Source organism: Cydia pomonella, chromosome 27 (assembly GCF_033807575.1).
Source record: "Cydia pomonella isolate Wapato2018A chromosome 27, ilCydPomo1, whole genome shotgun sequence".
In the NCBI taxonomy this organism is placed as follows: domain Eukaryota; kingdom Metazoa; phylum Arthropoda; class Insecta; order Lepidoptera; family Tortricidae; genus Cydia; species Cydia pomonella.
Genome location: NC_084729.1, coordinates 1,821,486 through 1,848,081, shown reverse-complemented (window position 1 = coordinate 1,848,081; position 26,596 = coordinate 1,821,486). Strand labels below are relative to the sequence as shown.

The following is a 26,596-nucleotide window of genomic DNA, read 5'->3' as shown; positions in this document are numbered from 1 at the left end:
CAAAAAAATAACAAATAAAACTAAACTAGATATGGTGTTTGGAACCATCTGGCAGTTTGTCGAAAAACTGTTTTGAGTACGACGAAAGAACGTATTATCAAGTAAGTATCCTTTCGAGACTAGAACCCACTGCTGGCCAAAGGCCTCTCCTCTAGTCTTCCACAACCCCCGATTTAGTGCCTCCTCCGGCCAGTCGTTGAGAAAAATATCGCAAGTCGTCCGCCATCTCCGTCTGGCCCTGCCGCGTCCGCGCCCTTCTTATTCAATTAATATCCAAAAAATCTTTTATATGACATTATTCATAAATGCGCTACAAGCGTCAATTAACTCAATTATCCATTAATCGTTTGTCTTAATCTGTCATTTTGACAAGTACAAAATATAATGTGATATTTACCAGTCGCTTTTCGACGAAGGAAAACATCGTGAGGAAACAGGATTAATCTTAATAAGGCCTATTTTAACCTCTGGGTTGGAAGATCATATGGCAACGGCTTTTGTAAAAACTAGAGCCTTCGCCCATTCTAGGGATTAGTTGCCCAGTGGTCCCCAGGCTCCCATGAGCCGTGGCAACAACGCGAGGAAGAACAAGAAGTATCTTAAGCCTGACCAGTTATATGATCACGCGCCATGTTGCGGAATTTCACTGCAACTATTTTTTTCATACTAAACTGCCCGTGTAGCCAACGTGCATATCTTTCACGCTCAGTGGCGAACAACTGTCACAGTCGCACTAATAAGGAAGAGTGATAGAGAGAGATGACTACGCCACGGAGCGTTAACGATTGTAACGTTGGCTACGCGGGCAGAACTGTCATGATATACATGAGAATAACAGCGGCCTCTTGACAAGATCATATTTTACTGGTCGGGCTGTACATATTCTAATGCATCGATCATTATAAACCGTAGATTTGTATTTCACATACTTATATGTGACCGTCGATGCCTATGGCAACATTTTGTAGATACATTGTTTTGTGTAAACTTTATATTCGTAACGATACAATAAATTACCTAACGTTACTAATCAGATCAAAATTAAAATAAGAAATTACCAATAAAACACTAATTTATACTGTTTTACAAGTATTGAACTCTAACAAAATGTTGGTGGTAACTACTGGGAAAAAAATTCCCACCTTTTACCAGTGGTAACTACTGGGAAAAAAATTCCCACCTTTTACCAGTGGTAACTACTGGGAAAAAAATTCCCACATTTTACCAGTAGTAACTACTGGGAAAAAATCCCAAAGTTGGTGGACTACTGGGATTTTACCACTGGTAACAACTTAATGTTTACCAGTGGGAATAACCCAATTTTATTGCAGGTTTTCTAATGGTTAAGCCACACGATTCTTACAAATGGTAAATAAATTCAGCTTAAGCCTTTTAACCCCTAAATGGATAAGAGGTTTTGAGTTATTCACAGTGTTGTTAGTGGGAGTAGTATTCCTGTTCCAAATTTTAGGTAGGTATCTACGTTAAATGGCGTCTGAGAAAACGTATTTAACCGATTTGCAAGATCGAAGTGATCCCTTAAGTGCGACGAGAACAAATTTTTGTACGAAGCAAGAAAATTAAAACAATCAATGTACTGTACATTTTATTTATCTTAAAGAAATACATTTGTACTACCGTACATACAGAAATCCACTTACCAAAGATCAATAAATAGTGGAGAAACAAGAAAATACTGAATTGCTTATAATTAAAATTACAATTAAGATTAAAGATATAAATAATGATAGTTAAATAAGTTTGATCTGAGAAATCTCAAGCAGTTTACAAAGTTCTAAAGAAAATAGAGCTTTTAAACGGTGAAGTTTTCTCAGATCTCCAATAGATGGCGTTATTATAAATAATTTAAATTAAATTCGTTACATTTAAAATCGTTTGTTTCAAAAAAGATGTCGAATCAGTCTTTTATGACACCTTTTACGATTAGAGTTGCTCATTTCTAAATATATCCTTACGGAAATGATATTTTGTTAAATATTTTCTAAATAACTTACTTTTAGAAAGGAATATTTAGAAATTAGCAAATAGAGATGGCATTTTAAGATCCCAGTGAGCCGCTTGTGACTGTTGAACTAAACTATTAAACTATTAAAGTAAATAATTTAGAAAGGTATGACCAATCAGAATTACGTGACTTCATCCTGCCACTGAGCCAAAAGTTAGTTTCCGTATTATGGCATCAAAATCACAAAAAATTGGTCCTAGCTTTATGCGAACGTGACATTATTACATTGTATTTTATGGTCAAATTCAATTTGCTTGTTTTATTAGCAAAAACCTTCCATATTTTCTATGAAAGATTATCTTATGAATGCTTTAAGTAACTCACTGTTTTACAGACTAGATTCTCCAAATATTTCCTACGATTGTTTCTTCTCAATTTTATCGCCGAACTCGGGCTCCTTTTCATACTCGCCTTCACTTATGCTCGTTGCTACTGAGATTTCAGTGACTGGCTCCTGTTTTTCAGTTACTTCGGTTTTTTCATCAAAATATATGGCTACATCGTTGTCATCGATTTCTTCAACTGGCGCTACTTTATCAACGTTTGGCGGTGGCACTACGATGGTGTGAGTCACTGAGTTATCAGCTCTTAAATCGCATTCTGTATGCGGAATGTCACCTCTGTGTCTGTGTATTATTTCACTGTTCAATATCTCTTTGATATCCTTGTTAGTGCTCTGTATTTCTTGATCAATAGTTACCGGTTTCTCTTGTGTTTTCTCTTTTTCTTTGGTTCTATCGATAGGTTCATAGCCAGCAGGCAAAATAAGGCCTCCGGCGTCTAAGTTTGCTAAATCTAAAGTGCTGGCTTGTTCAAAATTGATGTTCTGGTTTTGGACCTTTACTTGTCTAGGTTTCTGTGGAGGTTGCTCGATGGCTTGCAAGATACTTTGCAAAAGACCTTCAGATAGTAATTGCTCGTGAGGTATCGAAGGTTGTCCTTTGCCATTGTGGTCAGCGGAAGACTGTATTTGGTATGAATAGCTGTTGCCTTTGCTCTTTTCTCTTTGCCCGAATTGTGATATTTGTCCATTGACCTGGCTCAAGCTTTGGCTTGTCGATACAATTTTCTGTTGCAGTTGTTTAGTTTCTTCACTCAAGTTCTTTATTTTCTCAGACGTTTGTAAGATTTGCTGCTGAAGACCTTCGTGTTTGTAACTATGCTTTCCAGACTCGTCTTTTATAGATTTTCCTTTCTGTATGCTTGTTTTTTCCGTCTTTTCAGTCTTTATGTTATTGCTCGGTAGAATCGTTTGAACTAATGTGTGAGAGGCAGCGTCTAGGTCTTTAGAATTGTATGAGACTGACTCGCTTCCAGCCGCAGGAGTGTTGAAGCCGTTCGAAGGGGATATTAAAGTCTGCTGGCTTTTAGACAATGTTGATCCTAAAGAGCTCAAACTGGCGACGTAGCTGGATGCTAACTCTGAAGGAATCTTCTCCCCCAATTGAGCCGCTTTAAGAATAGCTTCGTGATAAGGACAGTGTTTTAAAATGGCGGCCGCGTCCAAGTTTGAAAGATTGGCCAATATCGTACCGTCTAAAGAAGCCGTTACTGTATTCGTATTAGAGCCTGAAGCTGTATGGTCCGCTATAGTTCCGAGAGGTGCTGAGTAAGAGTCGATCGGAGAGCCATACAGACTGTTAGGTTGCTGTACTTGTTGTTGGAAGTTGATAGGGTTGCCAGCGTGAGGAAGACTGTAAAGGCTCGAAGGCTCGATGGACAAAGCCAGGTTTCCAATACCAAAGTTACCAATCTGATGATTCGCATCCTTCACTTCTCTGACAGGTGGGGGAAGATACGCCGGTCCTTGTTTGATGTGGTCAATGTTATGCGCATCTTTCACGCGGGTAGTTTGCCCAATGTTCTGGAACAGTCCGTCAGGGACGGAATCCCTGAATTTGATTGGGTGTCGAGGAGAACTGCCGCCTGTATGTCCGCCGCCTGAGTGACTACCGTAGGGGATCGGGAGATTAGCTGGGGGTGGGCGTGGGGGCGCTCCGTATTGGCTTCCAGGTGGTACGCCATAAACACCAGAAGGCGGAACTAAGCCTTTGGCGCCCTGTTGTCTAATAGACGCAGGATACGATCCTCCTGATAGGGACTCCACAGGTGGAGCGCCGTATGTATCAAACGGCTTGGTCTGCGCTAGCGGTAGACTCTGAACACCAAGATCTTGGCTTGGTTCAGTATAATGCGCTTCAAACACCGTCTTTGATTGGTCAATGTGATTAGAATCTCCGCCGACGATAGCATTTAAATCAATATTTGCTAAGATATCCTGATGTACGTTGGAGTAGCCTGTAGATATTTGAGCTCCAGAGAAAGAGTGTCCTGCGTTTACGCTTGGGAGTGAATGATCATCTAAATTCAAATGAACTTCTTGGACGGGTGCTGGCGGGGGCGGGCCGTATTGGTCTCCGATATGAATGTCCAGATTTTCAATCACAGGCTTGGAGACTCCAGGAATCGGCTTCCATCCATCGTAGAGCACATGAGGGGGTGTAGGTGGGGCGGGGATACCTGGATGCGGTGGCCTTGGGTTTGGATCAGGTTGCGGAGGACCATAATGCCCGATGTTACCGATATCTTGAACCACGACTTGCTCATTAGGTCCTATAGGGCCGATGGAGTGTCCAGGGGGGCCATATGTGTCAGAAGGGATGGGGAAATTCGGTTTCAGGTCTAAAGGTAAGGATGGGATGGGGGTTCCGTAAATTGTCGCGGGTAAATCGATGTTTCCGATTCCTGTGCCAAAGTTCTGTGGCAAATTGATCGGTGGAAGTTCAGGTAAGGCCGGTAAGTGTATGGTGTTTACTGGGGCGCCATAATTAGTCTGTAATTTAGGTGGTCCATATATGGGCTTAGGGGGTCCGTACATTTGTTTCGGGACGCCATAAACTGGCTTAGGGAATTGAATTTTCGGTGGTTTGAAAGGTGCTCCGTATATTTGTTTTGGTGGACTCTGCTTCGGGGGACCGTAAGTTTTCTTAGGGGGCCCGTAGACGGGTTTGGGGGGTCCGTATATTTGTTTAGGGGGTCCGTAGGTCTGCTTGGGTGGTCCGTAGATGGGCTGAGGCTTGCGTACGGGGGGTGGGGGGCCCTCGTAGCCCTGGCTGGGGAACACGATGGGCTGAGGGGGTCCGTAGGCGCCGGGTGGGGTGTCGAAGATGTTGTTCTGGAAGTCCTGCTGTTGGAACACGGGCGCTGGGAGCTGGAGACCTGGAAATACATAAAATAGAAGGTTAATTGGATTTAATAGCGTTTTTATTGGTAAAATTACAAACCTTTAAAATTATTAATTTAAATTTTATTACAAAAAAACTAAATATACAAAGGATGCCATGAGGCATTCTCTACCAATCAATCTTAGCGCTAAGCAGAAAAGAATGGGCATTACTGTAAGATGTACGAATTAAATTCTACGTCGATATCAGAATGTGCTGCATGGGCATATGGCACATATTCAAGACTGACTCAGTTGATATTGCCGGAGGCCTGGGGGGGAGGGGGCGACGCCACAGAGGGGCATACATTGTACATAAAATTTGAACTCCATGGGGGTGACGGGGGAGGGGGGGCAGCTGCCTCCTGCCTGTACACGCCTACGCCTATGCACATATTACAGAAATATGATTTACACCAATTCGATAGACACGTTAGTTTTATAACATAAAACGCGCCTTGAGTTTGCGAAAGATCAGAATGCGTAGCCAAGATGATAATTTTCACTCCGTGACGAACGACACGATCACGGTCGATCACCCATATTAGTGCGACAGTGACAGTTGCGTTTCGTTCGCTTCGGAGCTTAAACGATTGGCATGTTGGCTACCCAGTACTATTATATTTCCACCTACAATTAATGAAATAATATTTACGGGGTAAATATATAGGTCATACTGAGTAACTTTTACTATGGGACCAACCCCGAAATGCCGGCCTTTCAGGTAAGAGTACGCGCTTTTATTGAAGGCCGTATGGGTCCGGAAATACCGCATGGGGTTGGCCGGTCGAAGTATTAAACAGATGGCGCCATCATAGCTTGCCCTGTCAATCCCTAGAATTGTGTCAAATTCTTGTTTTTTTTTTTGGAATTTTGTGACCTGGATTCCATTACTTTAAGCCAAATCTCATAGAACAAAACTAGAGACAGGGGCAAGCTATGATGGCGCCATCTATGCAAACCTTTGACAGCTGCCAACCCCATTGTGCGAGGCAGGAAGTTTCTGGAGAAATGCACAGTTGAGGACTGACAACCAAAATCATGTTTCAATTCAGATATTTATCTTCATACAACGTGACCCAGCCTCTAAGAAAATGTTATCTAACCAATGTTACAAAAATAACATACTACAACATTTGAAACAATTTACTAAGGGCTAAAGCTATTAATGTCATATACAAAGGAAAAAAAACGGGACAAGTGCGAGCCGGACTCGCCCACCGAGGGTTCCGTACTTTTTAGTATTTGTTGTTATAGCGGCAACAGAAATATATCATCTGTGAAAATTTGACATGTCTAAATATCATGGTTCATGACAGGCTGACGCAACTAGGAACAAAATAAGTTTTGTATGGAACTTGTTTCGCAAATCTTTGCCAACGAAGAAAAATAAAACGTCAGTGCTATTTATTCTGTCAAGTTTACATCAAGTCAACTGTCAGCCTAATTGTTTTGTTTGTTATGAAGGCTTCAATGTTTTGTTCGGGTATTTCGTGCAATTTCTTTATTATTTAGTGAAAATAACGAAAATAGTGAACCGTGATCAGAGTAAAGAGCGACTTTGTTATAATGCCACCGAGAAAATGGTTTACTAAGTGTGAAATATGTGACAAGCGAGCCACTCGAGAAAATCACGAAAAAAGGGATTTTATGGCAAAATTTCCCTTGGATAAAGACCGGTACGTATTGTTTTAGATACTTTTGACCTTATTTTGGTGCAGCAGGCTTTAAACACATCGAAAATTTGATATTTTATATTATTTTTAGTTGTGAACTAGTGATGTACTAAAAGTATCGATAATTGTATGTTTATACACAAATAAATGCCCGTACCAGGATTTGAACCTGGGACCATCGGCTTCATAGGCAGGGTTGCTGCCCAGTAGGCCAGACCGGTTCTCATGATTAACAGACATATAAATACATAAAAATTTAGAGCATTGATAAAGGGTTGTTGATAACTGGATGCCGAAAAATGATGATTTATAGATGCATATTAGCGCTAAATAATCAGTTGATCATCTCATTAGCAAATACTTGGAATATAAACTGTAGATAAAGTCATGTTTGTCCAAGGCTGTATGTTTTCAGATGCAGGCAGTGGGTCAAATTTGTTGGGAACGAAGACCTGACGATACATCTTCCCATAGAAAAGTAACATTTATTGAAACATGTATGTGCAGAACATTTTGAAAATAAAGCTTTAAATAAAATAAAAAAAAACACTACTTAAAAACTGTATTAAAATAATTCGGGTCCACATTAAGCCCGACCAGATATTAGTCCACTCAAAGAACTATCCACTATATAACATACAACTTAAATGGGGACTCGATGCTAACCTGATTTCGAGTACAAAATTTGTAGACAGGAGCCTATGTTTCAACCCTCCCCATTTTATCGATATCGATAAGAATCGCAAGCGTGTAGCGTACTACACTATTTAAATCGGTTATGTTGGTATTATGGTTCCTTCACAGTTCTTTGTCGTAGATTTTGGTAATGATTTGCGAAACAAACTGAGTCCACTCGCTAGTATGGAAGTCCCGTCTCTTAAAACGTAGTGATTATATGCTCTTTGGTTCATGAGATACAGCCTGGTGACAGATGGACAGCGGAGTCTTAGTAATAGGGTCCCGAACCCTTTGCGTAAGGAACTCTAAAAATTACCTAAATTAAAATATTTTAATAGAAAGTCATTTATTTTTTTTAGGGTAAAGCAAAAACCCCAAAAACTTCGAAGTCGAACAGATAGTTGCTGAGCCAAATATTATGGTCACCATGGGCTTCGGTGGCTTGGTCATCTACAGTGAATAGGAAGCGATTAGCGATCGGGCGGTGAAAAGAGCGTTCGAGGAAAAACCGACAGCACGCCGCCCGGCCGGTCGACCTAGGTATCGATGGGCGGATGTGGTGGACACGGATCTGAGCGAGCTCCAAGTCGCAGACTGGCGAGAAACTGCACAGGACCAGGATCAGTGGCGAGCAGTCGTGTTGGAGGCCAAGTCATACTTTGGGTCGCTGCTCCAGAAGAATAAGTAAGAGTAAAGCTAGTAAATCAATAATTACCATTAGAGGTGTCTCTCGGGGGACCGTACGCGTCGGGTGGCAGCGGTTCCCCATATGAGTTTGACAACGACGCCTCACGCTTCTGGGCTTGTGCGCCTGTAAACATACCGAAAACTTTAGGAACTACCCATCATAAATCGGGATACTAGTGGCATATATTGAACAACATTTAGACCTCGTTCCCACTCGTTGTCTGTCGGGACGATTTTTTATCGTGTGTCGTAGCGGCAGAACATTTTATATGAAACTATTCACACTCGACCGACAACGATTTTGTGTCGGATCCGACATAATATATTGTCAGCCCTCCGTCCGGAAAAAAATCGTGTCGGATGTCGGGCCGACCCCGCCCGCGCCGCACCCCCTGTGCCTCCCGCGCGTCGCTGCCACTCGCTGATCGCATCGCGCATACACATTTTGGCGCGCAAGCAGAGTTGTTGCGTTTTTCTTCGTAATGGCTGTACTAAATATAAGTTTTAAAGTTACATCTTTCCCTCAGAATTGGGTGCACTCAATATCTTCTATCTTTAGCTGTCTTTCGTTTCCTCCGCAAATAATACATCACAACAAAAGCATCGTCGACGTCCATCGTGTACAGAAGCCTCGTTTGACTGTCGTTAAAATGGCACCAGCTGCGGTCGCCGCCGACAGCCGACTAGTGTGAACAGAGGCGCCGACACCCGATTAAAAATCGTCGCGGCAGACGACATAGTGGGAACGAGCTCTACACACAATAAAGTGAAAATTAAATAAACAGAGGGGCTACCACGAAAATCTGAGATCGAAACTTTGTTATCTGTATCTACCGCTCGAATATGCAAGAGTGATAGGGAGGCAGATAACGAAATGTCGATTTTTGCGGTAAATCTAAATAATGGGGTTGGCAACTGACAAAGGTTTTTACAGATCTGATAAAAAAAAAAACATGAATTCGATACTATTCGTAGGATTAAGGTAGAATACCTCGGCCGGCCCACCCTTCGAGGCAACAGCGGCTTCCGACACGTTAGAAGGGAGGAGCCCAAGCGATATCTTACCGTAAAAATCGTTCTGCCATTTTTACGGAGGGAAACGTGCACACAGTCGCACTTCTCACTCACTACACACAAAATCCAATCTGCAATGACGACACAAATACATAGAAAATGACACGCGTCAAAGACAAATCTTGCACACCTCGATCTCTTTTTGTGTACGGGCGAGTCACAACTAGTCACAAGTCACAACACGCACCGCGCTATGCCCAGTTGGGCATATGCAGAGGGGAAATAGTGCGAATGCCGAACCGCATTAGAGCACCCATGAAGAACAGAACAATATGCAGAAACCTCAGATCATAGAATGGCAGAAACAGATACTGCGTCACTTGGGCCACGAGGTCCTGGTTGCTGTCCTTGGCCACCAGACCCGCCCGCGTAGCCAATATTTTTTTTTTAAATAAGGACATAATTACACAAATTGACTAAGTCCCACAGTAAGCTCAATAAGGCTTGTGTTGAGGGTACTTAGACAACGATATATATAATATATCTATATTTATAAATACTTAAATACATAGAAAACACCCATGACTCATTAACAAATATCCATGCTCATCACACAAATACATGCCCTTACCAGGATTTGAACCCGGGACCATCAGCTTCGTAGGCAGGGTCACTACCCACTAGGCCAAACCGGTCGTCAATGCTCCTTAGCGAACGAAACGCAACTGTCACTGTCGCACTAATATGGAAGAGTGATAGAGAGGATGACTACGCTACGCTACCAAGCGTTAACGATTGGCTAGTTGGCTACGCAGGCTGGTGGAGTGTCTTCTGCCAACGCCAGTTCGAGGACACTGTTACTGTCAGATAACTAATGTGCCCCAAAATGCACCAGATCCATACAGGGACACTTTGGCCTTGAAATAGCCAGTCTCGTGTATTTTAAACGTCCTCGAAATTGCACTCGGTTGGTGATTCCCTACGTCAGCTGCCAGAAAACTAGAAAGTCCCATACGCACCAGATCCTTGGCCTTAAAATAGAGAATTGCCAGCCTCGTCTTACTTAACAACCTACTCTCGACAATTCCCCTTTTATCGACCTGTGAAGTAAAGTTATTTCAAAATAGCTTCTGAATCGGCTAAATTAATCGGTTCAGCGGTTTAAGTGTAAAGTGGTAACGGACGGACAGATATAGTTATATTCGCATTTATAATATAAGAAGGAATTGTCAGCCGAGAGTAATAGCGAGGTCGAGGGCGTTTAGTAACACGAGAAATACAACCATTTCCCTGTGTAATGTTTCTAGCAAGCAGCACCTGTATAACCTGACTGCGTCCCATCTGCCACGAGGTCCTGCTCGCTGCCCTTGGCCACCAGACCTGGTGGCGTGTCTTCTGCCAGAGCCAGTCCAAGGATACTGTCGCTGTCAGATAACTAATTTCCATACTCACCAGATTCATACAGAAATACTTTGTCCTTGAAATAGAGTTGCCAGCGTCGTCGTTTTAAACGTCCTCGCAACACTCAGCAATTTCCTATGTAGCTGTCGGATAAATAATGTGTCTCAAACGGACCAGATTCATAGATTATCTACCTTGGGCTTGAAATTAAGAGCTCGTGTTGCATAACGACCTCGCTTTGAAAGCATCTCCATCGACTCGAGACAAGAGGGCGCAACTATTTGAAGCTATTGCTAAGTAACTGATATTGGACCCGGGTACGTCCTTAAACTACGTCCACAAGAGAGGTATGGGCATTGTGAATGTCATCTCGCTCTGTGTGGTAGGGCACAGTACAGCGGATGTCATTCCAGATCTAGAGCAGAGCCCGACTGGGGAAGTACCTCCACCTTACAGAAAACCGCAGCCAAATAACACTAGACCCTACTCATAGTGTTGTGTTCCTGCCGGTGAGTAAGGTTGCCAGAGCTCAACGAGGGTGGGAGGGGGTTAGGGTCGGCAACGCGCATGTAACTCATCTGGAGTTGCAGGCGTACATAGGCTACGGATACTGCTTACCATCAGGCGGGCCGTATGCTTGTTTGCCACCGACGTAGTATAAAAAAAAAATTGGGGTTTTTCACTCGATATTGGCGGAACCCCTGTCTAAAACTGCGAAATTCGTGTACAGTTTTTTGATAACTCATAATCATAATACATTGAAACTGTAATGTAGAGGCTCAACGGAGCCGACATGTCTCATTGATAAAGGCTCCTTTTAAATATGTAGATTAAAAAAAACTCCATCGATTGGCAATTCCTGTTATAATTTCCCATATGCACTCGATTGACATGATTACATACCTTGGCCTTGAAATAGACACTTACCAGCCTCGTGTTTATTAACGACCCCGCAATCACCCTCAACAATTACCCATTTTTCAAGTAATTAAGAACTGACTTGGTCTTGAAATTGTCAGCCAAGGGTAATAGCGATGGCGAGGTCGTTTAGTAATACGAGGAACACAATTCCTCTGACATGTGGAATGAGCTTCCTGCCGAGGTTTTCCCGAGGGGCTACAGTATGGGGTTCTTCAAAAAAGGAGTGTACAGGTTTTTAAAGGGTCGGCAACGCGCATGTAATGCCTCTGGTGTTGCAGGCGTCCATAGGCTACGGTCACTGCTTACCATCAGGCGGGCCGTATGCTTGTTTGCCACCGTCGTGGTATAAAAAAAATGTTAAAGCTAGCAGTACCTAAACAATTACCTGACTGCGTCGCTTCTGCTACGAGGTCCTGCTCGCTGTCCTTGGCCACCAGACCTGGCGGAGTGTCGTCTGCCAACGCCAGTCCGAGGAGACACCATACCAGCAGCGTCTGAAACAGAACAACTCAGGTCATAAAGAGATACCAGTGGTTTATTACTCAATTAGCTTCGTGCATGATATTTCTGGAAGATATCAATCGATTCTACTTCGCGTGAGTTTCAAATATTTTCTGCTATCTATTGTAACATGTGAATTATAAAAAAAAGTTGAAAATTTAATTTATAAAGTTCGATTATACACTGGTTAGCCGGTAGAGACCCACTAATAGAAAACGAACTAAAGGACGTCGAACTTAAAGATGTCCTTCTGTTCTGCAGGAAAACAAGAAGATTTGAGGAGATTGGTATGGGAATGCCGCCGGGACAGTAACCTGCAGCTCCAATTTCAGGGAATTGGGCTGAATGAACGCAACACGCGATCGACAGCCCGCCTGCTTCCGACCGGGCGTCCCTACACTACATCTACATCTACATGTCCGATTTTTTCTCTATTCAGGCAGCTCGCCTTTGGAACAGTCTCCCTGTTCAAATTAAACAGTGTCCTAACAGGTTTGCTTTTAAAAAAACCTTATAGTCAAGATCCCAGAGCCGCCAGACTTTACTTATTTCTCATGAATAAAATGTATGGGATAATATAGTGTTAGTATGTACCTACTTTTAATGTCTGCATACTTGCTATATTGGCTCGACGGCCACTTGTCCGGTACAAGGTGTTAAAGGTTGGTAAAAATATTACTAACTTTTCTTAAATTCTGGGTCTGGGATGATGCTCTATTAAGTGAGCTCTTTTCTGAGGTAGGTACTGAAAAATCTTAGTGTTATTGCTTTCTACGTTCATCCTTGCCTGCGAGGTTGCCATAGACTATACCACTAGCTGTTCAAAGATATAATAATAGAGCGTCTTAAGCTGTTTACATTTTCATTACCCATACAAACATCAAAACCTAGTATTAGCATTAAGCAGTAATTGTATTACCGACAGACCATTAAGCGAATTATCTGAGGCACTGCTCGGAAACTAGAAATTATGAAGACTACTTTCCTTTTTTATAGAGCACATTTCTGTTTATATTTGACTAGCATCTGTCCGCGATTTTGTCTGCGTGGAACAATGATTAATAAAAACATTAAAAACTAGCTCCAAACCATTCATCAAATTAATTTTTATATTAAAGGAAAAAATTGAAATATACCATCCGGCAAGACTCCAACTGGCTACCTCTTGGAACACTGGTCCGATCGCTGCTACCAACTCAGCTACGGAGGCTTCCAGAAGCCGGCAGACAGAGGGCCTACCGCGAACCACGTTCGACGTGTTACCTCTCTGTCGCACTTGTAAATTCGTACGTAAGTGTGACAGGGTGGCAAAACGTCGAACGTGGTTCGCGGTAAGCCCTCAGATCTAGCTTTCGACTTCGGCGCACGTTTCGCGTTGCTTCCGCGCGAGCGACTTTAGACATAACCGGCGAGTTTTAATAACGAATATTTATTCGCTTCTTCTTGTAGAAATGTGCAAATCGATTCCTTCCCTTAATGATTACATTCTGCTTGATACAAATTAATTAATTAAGAGCCCATCAACTTGCTCACTAGCGCCACTGCTAAACAATTGTGATTATTTGAATCGGGCATGTTCGCCGACGCGCATGTGGACGGTTTCCACGCGACGATGCGCAAGCGCTGCGCCGCGACGCTCCGAAGGGTGCGCGACAGCCGCCACAGTCTCCTGGCCGTCGTGGCAGGGAGATGGGACAGTGCATTAATTAGGCACTGGACCTCCCAACATCTTAGTTTAGGTACTAACATAGTAATTTAAGTATATTTGTAACTAACAAAATATGGATTGTGTCGTCCGAAATAAATGATTTTTATTTATTATTTATTTATTTAAATTTAACCATAAATATTTAAAAAAGGGGGCCGCTACGTACTGTATTTTGTATTTAAGTACCATCATAATAGTGTTTAAGTTGCTGGATTCGTCAACCTAGGCGTCATGTAGTTCATGGATTTAAACGTCATTAATTTGAAAGAAGTTTGACGTTTAAAAAGAAACACTTGCACTATCTGGGCTGTCAAAATCGCTGTCAACTTATCTTGGTCTGACTCTACCAAGTAATGTAGCTGCAGTTGACGTCCAAACGTCACCTTTTCGATACAATACATATAGTTTGGTAAGCGTGATCTGTCAGTAGAAAAAGGCGGCAAATTTTTAAAAAATAGGCGCTAAGGATTGTACTCCTATTGATTTGAACGCCTTTTTCAACGGACGAAGTGGTTTTGCCAGAGTATACTTTCCTAGCTTACTTATTACCTAGTTACTAGGTCGATCAGTGTAAGATAAGGTCCGTGTATTGGCAATGACCCTGTATCATAGACTAATGACTAATCTCCATAGAGTACACTCTCGCCGCATAATGGGAACGTAAACTAGATTAAAGTGTAGTGCAGGGAAAAGTTGTCGATTTTTTTGTTTAGTTGTCGAGTTAGTTTAGTTATTTTCATCATACTTGCTCGTAAAAGGTGTTACACGTGGGTGATGTGTCAGTAAATCCTAAATTTCGATTTCCTAAAGCTGTAATGTAAATACCAAATTAGGCAAAGGTTTTTTCTTCACAAATGTGATTCGCCTTCGGCTTCGTGCTTCAATTCACACTCGCTCGTAAATTCTTATGTATTAAGGGCCGTAAGTTTTTTACTTCTACATTTTGGATCAAAATTTGTTGGTTTTTTTCTTGTTTCTCGATATTCTAAATAATTTTGTCTAAAGTTAGTCCCATTATCAGAATCAGAGAGATTTTTTAATGTCAAAGGTACCGTTAAAGGGTTACTTTGATTCGCGGGTAACATTGATCATCAATGTTTGAGGAATAAGGAGTCGATTTTTGAATGCGGGCTTAAGAACTTAATGATAGTGTTGTCAACCTGACAGAAACACACGATAAAACGTATCCCTTATATGACCTAGCAGATCCATTATGCCACCTTTATTACTGACGGAAATGGCTTACCAAACTATAGTTTAAATTTACGATCAATGTTACCCCACAAATAAAAGTAACCCCAGTTTGCCGATTTTTTGTTTGGTAAATTTATTTTGTTCAAGATTATTTTCTTTATCGATAATCGTAAAACACTACAGCGCGACAATGTACTTCCCTCTATTGTCTATTACGCCACAACCATAGACAATCAGACCCAATTACCGACAAGCAAAGTTCCCGCGCTTTTTGCTGTCATGGGAAGTGTTGTGGCGGAAGTGAATGTAGGCATAGTCTTAACTTTTTTTTACTCCGGGCAGACTATGGATCTTAACCTTACTGCCAAATCGTTTATTAATCTCATTTTCTTTTCATCACACTTGCGTAGCAATGTGTCAATTAAATAATAATAATTATATACGTCCCACTGCTGGGCAGATGCCTCCTTTCATACGCGAGAGGGTTTGCGCTACAGTCCCCACGCTAGCCCAATGCGGGTTGAATACTTCACATACACCTTTGAATTTCTTCGCGGATGTATGCAGGTTTCCTCACGATGTTTTCCTTCACCGAAAAACTAGCCATGCCAAACATGCATGCATGCATGGATGCTAGCATTTGCCAAAGAGAATGTTCAAAAATTGCAAAGATCCCATGAAATGTTCTCGGTATTTTTTGTGCAAGTTTATTGCCAAACCTTCTTAGAGTTAGTTTCGATTTCTATGATGTGCATGAAATAGACGTCAATGAAGTAAATACTAAATGAAACAGGCGACTTTTTTTATGATAAAGGAGGCAAACGAGCGGATGGATCACCTGATGGTAAGCGATTACCGCCGCCCGTGCACACCTGCAACACCAGAGGGGCTGTAAGTGCGTTGCCGGCCTTTAAGATGGGAGTACGCTCTTTTCTTGAAGGTTTGAAGGTCGTATCGGTCCGGAAATACCGCAGGCGACAGTTCATTCCACTGTTTAGCTGTGCGAGGCAGAAAGTTCCTGGATAAACGCACAGTTGAGGACTGCCAAGTGCCAACCATCTAGCTAGAAGCGGCAGGGATTAATCCGAACAATTCCTCGGAGCACTCCCCGTTGTACATGCGATAGAAAATGCAGAGCGAGGTAACATCTCTACGCAGCGCCAAGGAGTTAAGCCGATCGGAAATACGCCGGCAGTCGACAATTTGAGTAGCTCTTCGTTACTTACCCAACTTTTGTTTTTTTTTTTTAATATTTCCAGTAATTCGAAAAATCAAACGAGAGACATAGGTAATTGCGTTTAATATACGTCAAATTGTGTAAACATATATTTAATATCTAGAGAAGGAAATGGGGACTTTTGTATGGAAAAATAGTTGTCGTTTCCCTTAAGCTCACAATGAAGTATTTAATACTGACACGAAAATAATCTTTTACGAGGTGGCTATTATGATATTACTGCGGGATCCGATAAGCAAAATTTTAATCCGAAGTATACTTTCGGAGTTATTGAGTTATTAAAACCCGCGCGATCGCCAAATCTTCCGCAAACTTCGCGCGGCGAGCTGTTTGTTTTTAATACAAACATACGGCCTGCCTGATAGTAAACAGTCACCGTAGCCTATGGACACCACCAGCTTGCAACACCAGAGGAATCCATATCTATCCATATCTTTTTCCTTTACATTTCCTGACTTTTACTTGACTTTTAATTGTAAAATGGTAATGACGGTCTTCCGAAAACACTAAAGAAACTAATCACGCCCGTAACAGTTACATTTCCTTGGTTTACGTTGTTTTGCTCCGCCAGTTTTGCTTGTAAAGGGAAGTTACAGTTCCGATTTATACATTAGTGTGGGAAAGATATTGGTTTCCCATGGTGGTTTAAGTTCCCTTTCAGATTAGGGATTGATTGTTACTTATATTACCGCGGGCCAGGAGCATATATTTCGTCAGTCATCGCCTCCTGGCTGATACTTTGTCAGATGATAGTTTAGATGCTGTTTTTAGTATTTTAGTGGCGTATTCCTTTACAATGTTCGCCTACGCCTTCGGCTCCGGCTCACATTGTAACTCACGCCACTCGCCTTTTTTGACCCTTCTTATACAACGTTGCATACAATATTTTTCCTACGAGTCAACAAAAATAAATCTTAATTTAGGTAAACAAAGCAAAACTATATAGCCAAGACGCGCGAGCATACCTTGTTACGCGCCCGGCCCGCTCCGGGCCGCGGCCGGCCGGTCAGCGACACCTCGTAACTCATGAGGCCCTGGTACTTGCTACTTGCTAAATTAAATTTTTGGACAGTTTTTTCTCAATTTTGGCCACCGTAGCCTACGGAGACTAACAAGCAACGCTAAGTGGTCTTCGTAGTCTATGGGTGTTGCTATATTACGGGTGTCACATGCGTGTTTCTGACTTATGAAGTAATTATTTTTACTATGCAACCAAATGAATATTTTGTAAGTTGGCAGCAATGCACTTAGTTTAAAACTGTATTCGTTTTGGTTTTGTTAGATTGGTAGCCAATAATCGCAGTAACGTTATTACACAAGAGCTTTTATGAGGAATAGACAATATAGACTTTTCTTGAAACCTGTTATGTATGTTCTTATATTCTTGTTAATGAATGCATAAATGACAGATAACAGTAGAGGAGTAGGAAAAAAATTAAAAACTACCAGCCGGTTGTATAACGGTGGAAAGACCGACAGCTGTATAATGATAATGAACACGTAAAAACCATAGAGTGGTAAGGCTACGCGCGCAAGCTATAAAGTATAAACCTAGCTATACGAACCCCCGCCGCGCCCTAGACCGCCTGTTGTTTACCTCTTCTTAATGTGTTGTATTATTTGTATTGTTTCTGTATTGAGGTGTGTAATAAAGAGTATTTGTATCGTATTGTAATACGAAGCTATGCTGAAGCGATCGACATCAAAATCAAAGTGTTTTTTAAGATTTAGTTAGTGGAATTTTTTTTCTCCCGAAATGGAATTTCATAGATAAATTACCGTTATTTCGCTAGATCCGAAAAGCTATTCTTCCCTCTTAAAGAGATTTCTACATTCTAATATCGTAGGCCTTTTATTTCATACAAATTCAGGCCAAAACGTTACCCACCTACGGCACTAAAAAGGCTATTATATGTTTTCACTTTCTTCCTCACGACTAACAGCTCGAGCTAATTAAAGTCATATCATTAAGATGATGATTTGATGATTCTCAGAATGATTTCTATTAATTAAGTTTTCATTTTATACGTTTATGTAAATATACTTAACTCATCAAATTAAAGTATGTAAACAATTCTGACGAGTCTTTTAATCGACGATTTAAAAAAACGATTATGAAACCAATAACTTATTTATGCTACTTATTTATGAGTATAGCCTATCTACTTATAGTTATACCGGGTGTTGCCTGTAACAGGAGCAATAAATTAAACTGTAGGCTGTACTCAAACTGACCAACATTTGTTCAGCGACTTTTAAAAATAACTTATGTTTTGATATTTATTACACTTTAAAGTTATTCCAAGACGCAATGTATTGCGAATTTTGTTGTTTAAACCGTGACAAGCAACGTCAAACACACTAATGTTAGTGTACATTGAAAATATTAATTTGTATGAAAAAGAGAAAATCTAAAGATTTTATAATTTTTAATTGTTGATAATCAAAAGTTATATCGTTTGAGGAGTACAATAAATGGTTTAATTATTTTCTCGTGGTACAGGAAATACCCGGTATGTCAGTGCTATAATTGTTACATATGTTTTTTGTTTTTTTTTTTTTATAAAAATACATGTTACGGTTTTTCAAACGAGGAACTTTAAAAAAATTCTAGTATAAATAATGGACATACCGAATCAGGAAGCGTTTTATTTAAGTAATAAATGAGAATAAATAAATTTTATAGGACATTATTACACAAATTGACTAAGTCCCACAGTAGGCTCAATAAGACTTGTGTTGAGGGTACTTAGACAACGATATATAATATATATTATATATAAATATTTATAAATACTTGAATACATAGAAAACACCCACGACTCAGGAACAAATATCCGTGCTCATCACACAAATAAATGCCCTTACCAGGATTTGAACCCGGGACCATCGGCTTCATAGGCAGGGTCACTACCCACTAGGCCAGACAGGTCGTCAGGTATATTTAATTGAAATCATATGATCTAACGTGGATTTCTAGATCATTAGCGATCAAATGATGTTGTGAAGTTGTGATTTCGTACAACTTGCGGAGTTTCACCATTTCGCAATACATTATATTAAAGACCTAGGTCGAAATTTAGGATTTACGGACCGCATAGCACGTGTATAACACCTTTTACGAGCAAGTGTGATGAAATAGTAAAGTTAACCAAGGGATGAATGGCACTCATTTCTGAGGAGGTAGTTTGATTTGATTGAGCGGACGCAGTGAGAGCGCCTTTATTATTCTATATCACGACGGTGGCAAACAAGCATACGACCCGCCTGATGGTAAGCAGTTCCCGCAGCCTATGGACGCCTGCAACTCCAGAGGTGTTACATGCGCGTTGCCGACCCTTTAAAAACCTGTACACTCCTTTTTTGAAGAACCCTAAGTAGACCCTCGGGATAACCTCGGAAGGGAGCTCATTCCACAGCCGGAGCATCCGCGGGAGGAAATAGTCTATAGTCCGAGACTGAAGTGGTGCCTTCTACCCGAGTTAAACACTCTACTTTTCATTTCGAATACGGAGAATACGGCTAAGTATAAACTTCAGTAATATTTCTTGAGGGTACTTTCAACTGACAATATAGGTAAGAATATCGTAATTTATGGAATAGAAAGTTAATTATCAGAATATAAATTGTATAACAAGTCCATTAAATACCAACAATTGAATTGCTTATTGTAAAAAAAAAGAAAAAAAACGTACTCACAAAGTACATGGGGACCTTTTACATCTCCAGATTTAATGTACCATAGAGTATACATCTCTATTGTATTGTAGTAATTATTTATTTTAAGATTATTATAATGTAATGTTTACCCAGGTATTGTATTTATAGCTGTAGCTGTTGTATTTATTCAGTTAATTATTATTTATTTGTATCGAATCTAGGGAGATCCATATAGTGTTAGTACAATACAGCGAATCTTAAAATTAATTGAAATAAATGATTAGTTTATTTATAAATGTTGTTATATATTTTTCATGTTACTAATAAATGTTGTATTGACTTGTAAAAGAGCCCTTGAGACTTACTTGCAGAATAAATTTTAGAATTTTGAATACAGTGCTCTGGAGCAGAAGCGTATCATTTTCTGCACGCACTTTCAGTGCATGCGAAATGAAATCTACGAGTATGTAAGGTCATATCCGTCCTTCACTTGCCAATCCTAACAGGGCCGGATTTAGGGGAGGGCAACAGGGTCTACTGCCCCGGGGCTTCCACAAAAGAGGGGCCCCCACAATAGAAAATACGGAAAATTTACCATTTTATTTGGAAAAAAATTGGGGCCAGGGGGCCTCCACTCCTTTATTGCCCGAGGCCTCCAGACCTCTAAATCCGGCATTGAATCCTAACCACAAACACTAAACAAGCAATTGGAAACCAATTTTGCTTCGTTTACACTTGTACGCTGGTTGACCGCAGCTTTCACTTATTACATTATACGTTACAAGTTATTATATTACCGATTACTTTTACCGTTCTTGAACTCGGGGTCACATTACGATTTTTTGCTGTAAAGTAAAAAAAATGAATTGAATAAGGTTTCTGCTCGAAATTTCTCATAATCCTAGTCTCATAGAGTCTCAAGTAGTAGTTTAAGATAAAAAAAATTGTATGTCTGAAAAGTGTATAACTTAAATTGATACTCGTCATAAAATGTACCTAGTCATATTCTTGTACCTACACAGTTTACACAACAAATATTTCTGATTTCAAGTAAACGACATAATTTCATGAAAGTTTGACGTTTAAAATTTCATTTTTGATACAAGCTTTTATCGCTGACTGTACTTTTCTTTCCACAGGCAACTAATACTCGAGCAAATTCTAAAAACCCCAAACACAATTAGGTTGCGTTGTTTTATCACAGAGTTCCTATGGCCACCTCTTGTCTCCATCATCAGATCAGCTCGATGGTACCATAATATTGCATTGTCACCCGACTTACATATGTATGCAAATTTTCAGCTCAATCGGAAACCAAGAAGTGGATCAAATTTAACTTGCAAGATTTGAAGTATTTAAGATGCACTGACTATCCAGGAACTTCTAGAACGGAGAGAAAGCACAAGACGCGTCCGCTTGGTAACAACCATTTATTGAAAGAGAGCGATGATAAGTAGGTACTTATACATTATGTCAGTGAGAATTGTTTCTACCCTCTTACATCATTATACCCATATATTACACCTCCACCCTTATTTCTAACATATGTGAAAATTAATTAACTAGGTACATTTTCATGATAAAGTTTTTTAGTCAATCTCAAACCCATATCTTTTTACAGAACGTAACTTATCCCTAGGTCTCAGTGTGGGCCGGGGAAGGTTGACCGGGGGGTCGGTGGATTCTGACGTATTAGATCGGGGTGGCGAGGGAGCTGTCACCGCTGCTCCACCAGACTCCGCAGGGCATTGATCTTCAACCGTTACACTAGATGTGTCGTTGCGCTCACTCCTCAACCCGTCCGACTCTTGGGTTGGTGATGACGGAGACGGATCCTCATATGTGCTCATCCAGCGACTTTTAATTTGATCCACATGTCTATGAATGGGTGAACCGTTTTCCGCCGCAACTATATAATTACGTGAACCTGTTTTTTCCTGAATTCTACCATCTAACCATCTACTACCCCCACTATAGTTCCTATACCACACATTTTCCCCCACGTTAAATTCCCTAGATGTACCGCCAGCGTAAGTTATTTGCTTTGTTTGTCGTTCTTTGACTTTGTCTTCTACCGATCCATCCTTTAACAAGTCTAGCCTGGAACGAAGCTTCCTACGCTGCAATAGCTCTGCCGGTGATACCCCTGTGGTACTATGTTCTACATTCCGATACGCTAGAAGGTAAGCCTGCAACGCTGCATCTATATCGCCACCATCCCGCATAGCCTTTTTAATAGCCCGCTTGCACAACTTGACTGCCCCCTCGGCAGCCCCGTTGGAAGCCGGATGGTACGCGGCCGCAAAAGTGACCTTGACCCGATTATGTGTCATGAAACTTTTATACTCTTGACTTGTAAAGGGTGGTCCGTTATCCGAAACTACTTCTCGTGGTAAACCGAAACGCGAGAAAGTCTCTCTTAATACTTTTATTACAGCTTTCGCCGTGGTCGACTGCATTTGGAAAACCTCTAACCACTTAGAAGTAGAATCGATAAGAATCAAAAATGTCCTACCCTGTATGGGTCCCAAAAAATCAATATGTAATCTGGTCCAGACGTCCGTCAAGTACCGCCAGGGCTGCGGCGGCGCGCGCGGCGGCGCCGAGCTCTCCGCCAGGCACGTGCCGCAGCTCCTGCAGGTACGCTCCACGTCCGCGTCGATGCCCGGCCACCACATGACACTGCGCGCCATACTCTTCATTTTTACAATACCCATGTGTCCCACATGTAGCTCCCGTAATAACTTTTCCCGCAATACTTCTGGGATTACTAACCGGTAGCCCCAAACCATGCAGCCCCTGTCCATATACAATTCGTTTCGTCGTAAAAAGTAAGGTTGGACCTCTCTGTCATTTACTGATGATGGCCACCCGGTCTGTAAATAACTTACTATTCGCCTTAATACAGAATCTTTTTCTGTGCTAACTTGAACCATTTTTTTATCTATAGGTAAAAAATCTTGAACAAAATTCAAATACGTAACTTCTTTCGTTAAACTGACCGATTTGTTTACCGGCAAACGGGACAGGGCGTCTGCCGCGTTACTCTCACTGCGCACATATTCAATATTAAAATTATATCCGGCTAGCAATACCGCCCATCGTTGAAGTCTACTAGCTGCCATTACTGGTATTCCTTTCTTTTCGCCAAAAATAGATACCAGAGGCTTATGGTCGGTCCGTAAAGTGAATTCCCTACCATATAAATATTGGTGGAATTTTCTCACCCCAAATATTATACTCAATGCTTCACGTTCAATTTGCGAATAGCCCTTTTCTGCCGCATTGAGTGTTCGCGACGCGTACGCCACCGGCCGCTCGCCGACCGGCGTAATGTGAGACACCACAGCGCCCACCCCCAAGCTACTAGCGTCACAAGTCAAAACCACCGGCAGATCGAGAGAATAATGAGCCAGGACTTCACTAGACGTTAATATTTCTTTTATTTTCCTAAACGCCTCACTACACTCCTGGTTCCACTGATACGTAACCCCCTTCTTTAGTAACTTGTAAAACGGTGTGAGTACCGTACTAATATTTCGGACAAATTTCGCATAATACATTACTAAGCCTATAAAAGACCGTAACTCCGTAATACTATTTGGTTCGGGAACCTTTTTTATTGCTTCTATTTTCTCAGGACACGTGTGTACACCATGTTTACTGATAACGAAACCTAAGTACGTCACCGATTCGGAAAAGAAAGTACATTTATCTTTCCTAACCCTTAGACCGTAAGTTTTGAGCCTTCTGAACACCTCATGTAACGTTTTTAAATGCGTTTCATCATCTTCCCCGGTTATTATCAGATCGTCTAAAAAAATACCTACGCGCGGTAAATCTCCAAATAGCTGTTCTAATTTCCTCTGAAAAATACCGGGGCTCGAAGCTAAGCCGTATATAAGTCGATTGTACATGAATAAGCCTTTATGGGTATTTATCACTGTAAACCGTTTGGATTCGTCTAATTCAAATTGTGCGTACGCTTGCGATAAATCTAATTTGGTAAATCGAGTCCCTCCATATAATTTAGCAAGTAAGTCATCAACCCGTGGCAGCGGAAAACGGTCTACCTCCAAACATCTGTTGAGTGTTAGTTTAAAGTCAGCACATACCCGAATGGTTCCATCTTTTTTCATCACCGGAACAATAGGCGTAGCCCAGTCGGACGAGTTTACCGGAGTGATCACACCGTCCGCCACCAGCTGATCGAGCGCGCGCTCAACTGGCTCGCGCAGCGCATACGCCAGAGGTCGTGCGCGCAGGAACACGGGCGCCGCGCCCTCTCGCAGCCGGAACCCCACCGTTCCGCCAGTAAACCTTCCCAAGCCGCCTTCAAATACTTCACAATATCTGGAACTGAAATCGTTTATGTCAAAAATATGCTTTGTACTAACATTATTACAATTGACGGATTTTACTAAGTCAGGTAGTATTCCTAACTCTTTTATCCACTGTCTGCCGAGTAAACTCGTTTTCCCGTTAACCATTACATACAAATCTAACTCTTTACATTTTTTGTTATATTGCACCGAAGGTAATATTTTACCTACGGGTTTGACACTTATGTCCGTATAATAACATAAATTCAAATTGCTAGCTTTTAACGGACACTCAGGAAATAATTGACTATAACAATCATAGCTAATACAAGATATCGCACTGCCCGTATCTACTTCCATAACTAAATTTACATTATTCACTTTTAATTGCACCATGTAAGGCCCATACTTCTTCAACTTTTTAGCATCTATAGAAAAGTTATTTACCTCTTCACTGCCGTTACTGTCACTGTCTGAATACTGGTACCCTGCCTGCTCTTCTAACATCGCATGAAAAGAGACGTTTTTTCTTAAATTCGGACACATTTTCTTAAGATGCCCTTCTTTGTTACATACTCTGCAAACATAGGCCCTAAATTTACACGAGCTCTGTCCATGCTGCCCTCCGCACGCCGAACATTGCTGGGTTTGTCCTCCCTTCCAGTCCGCACTATTCGTAACGACTCGTCGCTTGCCCGCGCCCATAGCGCCCTTTGTCCCGTCGCCCTGCGTGACCTTTGGACCGCGCGGCCCATAGCGCTCGGTGCTAGCCGCCTCCGCCGACTGTCGCTTGTCCCGCTTCACCGTGGCCAGCTGATGCACTGCCGTTGCTATCATGGATGATGATACTCCCTCCTCTATTGTAGAACGGTCCTGTACCAACGCCGCATGACTTTCCGCTGCTTCCATCGCCACTGCCATTTTAAATGCTCTTTCAAATGTTAGGTTATCTTCCGTAAATAACTTTTGCCGAATGCTATCATTACGGATACCACACACGAATTGGTCTCGTAAATTCTCTTTTAAACTGGCTTCTTGAAAATCACAATCTTTTGTTAACTTTTTTAACTCCGCAGTATATTCCGCGATGGTTTCGTCACTTCTTTGTGTCCTCTGACGAAATTTAAATCGTTCGGCCATGGTACTCCGCGTCGGCTGTAGGTGCTTCTTCATAACTGCCACAAGGTCATCAAATTCTTTTGTTGACGGTTTGTCCGGTGAACATAAGTTTGCCATGAGCTCGTACGCCTCACTACCCATAACGGTGATTAAAGTCGCTACCTGCACAGCCGGTTTAACGTCGTTAACCACAAAATACTGGCCCAAGCGCTCCACATATAAATCCCAATTATCCTTATGCACATCGAAAGCACCAATTTTACCGATAGACATTGTAACTGCGATATTCACTCACGTCCACTAAAAAAAAAGTTTCACACGCGTTCACAGTTCGATTTCGTCGCCACTGAAGTATTTAAGATGCACTGACTATCCAGGAACTTCTAGAACGGAGAGAAAGCACAAGACGCGTCCGCTTGGTAACAACCATTTATTGAAAGAGAGCGATGATAAGTAGGTACTTATACATTATGTCAGTGAGAATTGTTTCTACCCTCTTACATCATTATACCCATATATTACAACAAACAGACAACGGTCAGGTGAAAGTAAATAACCCTTGCACCTTCTGGGCTATCAAAATCGCTGCCAACTTATTTTGTTTTGACTTTAGCAACATTTGCTCAGCATGTCCTTGAAACACCTAAAAATACACCCCGTGTACTTTTCAACTTTTCACCCCGGGAATAGCAATAACTTACATACCGATTTCATCCCATAGAATATTCAAACGCCCGTGAACCTGCTCAGGTCGTTGACCCCCGCCCGCGACCTCGAGGTACATGTGCACACACGAGAGAAAACGAAAGGCGACATCGACAACTAATCAAGTCCAATTAAGGCGACTAGTCAACTTCAACATTTATTCAGCAAATAGGCCATAAGGGCACTTTTACACGTCAACATGGAATAGAGTTGTTTCCAATTTTTTGAAACGCTTGTATTACGTTCTATATTAACTAAAAGTTGCCCTAAAATTCAACTTTTATACTAAAAACGGCTTTAAATATGTTAAATTAACAAAATATATTTTGACAGATGCCTTCGCGCCCAAAACGCTCTTTGTCAAAATTGTGTGACGTCACAGTTTACGGTTTGACACATAACTACATACACACATAGAAGATACGAACTGTCAACTGACATTTGTCATTTGTTGTTTATCGCCTAACTGTCAACGGTGTCAATCCGAGAGTTGTGACGTCACCAGAATCTTCAATGTCGTTTCG

The 26,596-nt window shown here is 41.4% G+C and overlaps 2 protein-coding genes across 3 annotated transcripts in view; both read right to left on the bottom strand.

Annotated features, from left to right (window-relative positions):
* Positions 1–1,593: 1,593 nt before the first annotated feature.
* Positions 1,594–26,596, bottom strand: part of LOC133532716 (uncharacterized) — a 65,213-nt gene continuing 40,210 nt past the window's right edge. For both annotated transcript variants that reach the window (XM_061871487.1, XM_061871488.1), the window contains 3 exons: positions 12,012–12,120; positions 8,319–8,414; positions 1,594–5,245 (listed from right to left, as the gene is read on the bottom strand). In XM_061871487.1, the coding sequence (XP_061727471.1) occupies positions 2,382–5,245; positions 8,319–8,414; positions 12,012–12,120 (3,069 nt within the window). In that variant the 3' untranslated portion in view covers positions 1,594–2,381. The remainder of the gene's footprint in view (positions 5,246–8,318; positions 8,415–12,011; positions 12,121–26,596) is intronic.
* On the bottom strand, positions 21,516–25,735 carry LOC133532804 (uncharacterized protein K02A2.6-like). The gene is made up of 3 exons (XM_061871654.1): positions 24,042–25,735; positions 23,191–23,405; positions 21,516–22,725 (listed from the first exon to the last, which is right to left on the bottom strand). The coding sequence occupies exons 1-3, from the start codon at positions 25,638–25,640 to the stop codon at positions 21,516–21,518; spliced, it is 3,024 nt and encodes a 1,007-aa protein (XP_061727638.1). The 5' UTR covers positions 25,641–25,735.